The 5397-nt window shown below is 28.8% G+C and overlaps 2 protein-coding genes across 2 annotated transcripts; one reads left to right on the forward strand and one right to left on the reverse strand.

The window, feature by feature from the left end:
- The first annotated feature begins 550 nt into the window (after window positions 1–550).
- Window positions 551–3930, forward strand: LOC123298675 (forkhead box protein I1-like). The gene is made up of 4 exons (XM_044880768.1): window positions 551–1005; window positions 1071–1226; window positions 1869–2292; window positions 3911–3930. The coding sequence occupies exons 1-4, from the start codon at window positions 751–753 to the stop codon at window positions 3928–3930; spliced, it is 855 nt and encodes a 284-aa protein (XP_044736703.1). The 5' UTR covers window positions 551–750.
- Window positions 3689–4879, reverse strand: LOC123298967 (thymidylate kinase). The gene is made up of 2 exons (XM_044881069.1): window positions 4434–4879; window positions 3689–4378 (listed from the first exon to the last, which is right to left on the reverse strand). The coding sequence occupies exons 1-2, from the start codon at window positions 4762–4764 to the stop codon at window positions 4080–4082; spliced, it is 630 nt and encodes a 209-aa protein (XP_044737004.1). The 5' UTR covers window positions 4765–4879; the 3' UTR covers window positions 3689–4079.
- Between the last annotated feature and the right edge of the window lie 518 nt (window positions 4880–5397).

A 5397-nucleotide genomic window follows, 5' to 3' on the forward strand; every position in this document is an offset into this window, starting at 1 on the left:
TTAACTTCAGTGATCGGACTAGATACATTGTTTTCGAAGTGGTACCTTGATGATTCGAATCTATAATATTCCCCTGGTGGAAAAAATATTTTAAGAAAGAATAAGAAATTCTGAAAAAGTCTTAGGAACTTTGAATTTCTTAACGTTTTCGGACTAGTCTGATTCAGAGTTATTCAGAGTTCTTAATACTTTCTTAAATTTTCTAAGACTTTTTCAGAGTTTCCTAAGACTTAATTAAATATTTTATTTATTATTTTTTCAAATATTTTTTCCACCAGGGTCCCCTACCAAAAATCGTCTAACGCGCCTATAGAAGTTTTCAGTTTAAAAATAACTCCTGTAATTGAATACAAGAACAAACTCTCTATTATCTGTATAAAAATTTGGATCTGAATTAAAAATAACGAATCAATATAAAAAAAAAAAAATTACCTCGAAACATTTTTTCGAAACATCATACGCTACCCTGATCTAATCTAATTGTGAAATGTGTGAAAAAAAACCTATGCGCTTTTTCTGGAGCGCATGATCCAAAAAGAAAAATCATCAATACAACACACTTTTTTTTCAGTAATTGGTATAAGATTTCAGAAATGAGTATCAAGAAGACATCGACCATTATCAAATATGAAATATATGTGTGAAATCATCTCGAATCAACCGCCATGAAGCCGCATATTAAACGGTGACCTATTCTTTTAATTTCTAAATGCTGCAGGTTAGAAAATTTCGAATATTCGGTGAACAAAAATGAGTTTATACAGTGTATGCAAAACGGATAATAATTTAAATCAAATAAATGATTACTGTGATTGGTTGGATGACACGAACAAATTAGATGATTCGATTACACGACCTAGAGATGATAAACCACCATATAGTTATGCCAGTTTGATACGACTTGCAATTAGTAATGCTCCAAATGGTAAAATGACTTTATCGGAAATATATCAATTTATTATACATACGTTCCCATATTATCGAGATGCTGGTACAGGGTGGAAGGTAATTTTTAAAAAAATTTTTTTTTTTTTAATATTAAAGTAACTCCCTTTTTTTTTTTTTTACAGAATTCAATTCGCCATAATTTGTCGTTAAATAAATGTTTTAGTAAAGTAGCTAGAAGTAAAGATGATCCTGGTAAGGGGAGTTACTGGGCAATTGATTATAATTATAATCAAGAAGATTCCTTTGTACGAAAACGAAAATGTAATTCAGCATTTCGGGTAAGTTTCAATTGTTTCTTATTTCATTTTAAAATATACTTTACTAGTTAGGTATAGGCAATTGTTATATCACAGATGTAATGGCTACAACATAGCTTTGTAGATAGTGTAGAAGTGACAAAATTATAATCGAAAATTTGATTAGACATAATGATTTATTTCCTTACCCTGTCTTCGAATTCGAAAATTACATTTATCAGAAGCTTATGAAGTATCTCAAAAACTATACACTTGCCGATCATTTAAACTAGATTCTCATAATTCTTGGGTTAAAATTGGATTTTTTTTCTTAAAAAAAATTGAGAAAACTATTTTTACTTTGATTGACATGAAATACATGTTTTAAGGGTGATTAAGACCCAAAAGTAACGAAAATCTAGTTGACAATTTGATCAGACCCACTGTTTCGATGAACGATGTCCTTACTTTGCCTTCGAATTCGGAAATTTCGTATTCCAGAAGCTTGAGAAGTCGTTATTATAAAAACTATATATTGAGACCTATTTAAACTGATTTTTGAAAAAAATGTTTACGATTTTTTCAAAGGCGGTCCCTTTATATACGAATTTGAATTAAAATCCAAAAAGAAGAACTAGTATTTCGAATACTATAAAAATTGAATCATTGTTTTTTTTTTCCTAGAATGTTCCATATAGTCCACAAAGTAATGAAAATAGTCGTAGCGATTGGAATATATATCCAACAAAAATCACCGATACATCTGATGATACAACCCAAACATCTACGTCATACATGCAGCAACAAACTTCCAAACCGGCCAACAATAATGAATCGGACATAGAATTATGTCAACGTATTGGTTTAACCAACAAAGAAGAATTCCATAACGTATTAACTCAATTATTAGAACAATGTAATGAAGATAATATAATCAATAATAATAATAATAATAATAATCATACAGAAAGTACAAATATACAAGAGTCAAATAATATAAATTGTGTTCGAACTTCATCAGAGTTCATTTATGATGATCCATTACAACAAAATAATGAGAATCATATAATTAATAAAGAATGTAATTTTTTAGATATATCATGTAGTAGTAATTCAAATACGACGGATATTAATACACAATTTTATTATAATTCAAATTTACCGCCAAATAATAATAGATATCATCATAATATGTCTAACCATTATCATCAAAATGGTTATAATTATGATTGTTTTAATAATTATAATAATTATCCTGTAGAGAATTTTAATTATACATATTATGAAAATTTATAACAAATAATAAAGCTGTTTTTAATGTTATAGCAAAAAATTATAACGAATTTTGTTTTATTATTGTATACCCCTTTTAATTCGCAGAAGAACTTACAAGAAAACAAGTGAAAACAAACAATTGATTGAGTTAATTGTTGAAGTACCATGTATGGAAAGTTTTGATGACGCAATCGTTTGTTTTTCGACGTCACGTAAATAAAGAAAGATTTCCACTCTTAAATAGCCACACACACATAACTGATATTCCCATATTAATACATGCTACAAAATTTTCACCTAATTAGCGCCCTCGACGGTAAACAGTGATGTTTACAAGAAAATGTTTCAAACAAAAGTTGTTTATTTTTTTATAAGGAACATTTTTTACATTTAAACATTTGTTCTATCTCTAACGGTTTACAAGATGGGTCCTACGGACCCAAGATCCAATTGACCTATGTTGCTCATTTACGAACTCGGCCTCACTTTTCAGCTTGATATCTCTTTTTGTTTTTGAGTAATCGTGATGACAGACGGACAGACGACAGACAGATATATGGAAATGGACTAATTACGTGATTCTACGAACACCTAAACCAAAATTTTTTTCGTAGCATCAATATTTTTAAGCGTTACAAACTTGGGACTAAACTTAATTTACTATGTATATTTCATATACATGGTACATATAAACATTTCCGTGATCCGAGCACCCGTAAACAATAAAATTTATTGTTTCATAATTAAAATAATTACGCGCTCGATTTTCTTTTGTTAATTCATATAACTTCGAGATCGAATTGGTATTCCATTTCTATCAATATTAACGAAGAATCAATAAAAAAAACAATAATTGATTTTTTTTCTAACAAAAATTGAAAGATCGCATAAAGCGAAACATAAAAAAACTTTCAACGATGCTAAATAACCCTAAATTGGTGTAAGATAGGTAAAAATTGAATAAAATCAAACTTAATTATTTTATATTTTAAAAAATTTTCTTTTAAAACAATTCTAATTTGATTACAAATAAAAATTTTTAAAGTATTTCAATTTATATAATAATAAAATTTGTAAACTACTCATATAAAGTGTAAATTAAATACTAGATAAGATAGGTAATTGAAATAATATTTGAAACTGGTGTTTTCATATATATTATCAATTTGAATTTAAAATTTCTTTTCTATATTTATTAGCTTGAATAAAATTGAAATTAAAATGATAGGAACTAATTTAAAAAAAATTCCCCTGCTATTTTAGACCGCTCAGATAAAGTTAAAGTACTACACTTTCGGATATTGAGATTTTGAAGTTAAATTGAATATCCTAAAAATAACTTCTGAAAGATAACAGAAAGGACCAATAGGCATAGAAGCTAGAGGAATGTTTAAATCGCTATAATATTGGACTTATTATTCTAAGTTTATCTTTCGTGAAAAACTCGTCAGAAATCGTTTATTTAAAATAGCAAGACTTAATTTTACTTCAAATGACGTGCATTAATCTGATAACATCCGATATCGTAGGTGAAATCTTTCACTTTTTTTTTTATCCAACAACTGTGGGAATGCGTCCGAATAAAAATACTTGCTTTGGAATTAATACTTAAGTAGTAAGTTACCATAAGTAGCTTACGGGTTTATCTTCTGTATCTTCGAGTAACTTTTTAGTCTTATTAACTATGTTATTATGAATTTCGTCTATGGTTCCGTCAACTTCAATCGTTTCCCAATAACTATTATCAAATAATTGCTCATACTTTTCAGAAACCTTTCGTTGAAACAATGGTTTTTCGTAGATTTCATCGCCATATCCGGGTCGTTGTATTTGAACTTCCTCGTTTAACTTTAAGTAAAACACAAGGTCAGGTTTGATTAACCCGATTTCAGGATTTTTACACCACTCAAAATCCATTCCTAGATAAACAAATTTTTTAATTTAGAAAAATGAAAATAAAATCTAAAATCTAACCTTCTTTAGCAGCCGTATACGCCACACCGGAAAATGAGTACCTATCACACACAATATGTTTTCCCGCCAATAATGTTTTGTTCATTTTATCCTGTAATTCCCATCGATTTGCAGAGAAAAGCAAATGTATTGTATGATGATCTAACGTAACACATCCTTGTAAATATTCATTAATTACTTTTCCGATAGCGGTATCGCGTTTTGGAAAATTCATATGTTCACAAGGTATTGAATTTTGTTTTAAGTATTCAACAAGTTTTTTGCATTGTGTTGTTTTTCCACTACGATCACAACCTTCGAATACTATAAATTTTCCTCGATTTATTTTCATTTTGTCAATAAATTTTTTTTTTTAATAAAAATATAACTTGTTTAACCAATTGTAAAAATTTTGCTTTTATTGTTTACATAGGTCTTTTAAAAACTCAACGTACAAATGAAAGTGACGCTAGTGACAGCCAGTGTTGCTCAATGACAACTGTGATAGGCGTCTGTGGAAGGGCAATTTCTATGAATATAAGGTAAATACTAAGGATCTTAAACTCTATTTCTGTTGTGTTGGGTCATTTGTGCCTGTTAATCATCACAACCCACTTGGAAAATTCCAAAAAAATAGAGAATGGACTGAGGAATATCCTCATAAAATTGACCGCTCTGTAGAAAGAGACAAAGCGACTGTGTAGCCAATAAGCCTTTTATCATGTCATAAGCGCAATTGCATAGTTTTTTTTTTCAGACGACCGCAATAAGTTTGGGTATGATAGAAGATATTTCATATTCATTCTATCACGTTGGTTAAAAATTATTTATTAGTCCGAAAAAAAGTGAATCGTGATTTGAAAATGAGAATCCCTACACCTGTCTCTTGTTTATAGGTCTGTAGAAATTCTAGAAAGAGATAACTACTGGCTGACATTCATATATTTAAATACCTGTACATTAGCTTTATTTCTCTTATAGTTTC

Source organism: Chrysoperla carnea, chromosome 4 (genome assembly GCF_905475395.1).
Source record: "Chrysoperla carnea chromosome 4, inChrCarn1.1, whole genome shotgun sequence".
Lineage (NCBI taxonomy): Eukaryota > Metazoa > Arthropoda > Insecta > Neuroptera > Chrysopidae > Chrysoperla > Chrysoperla carnea.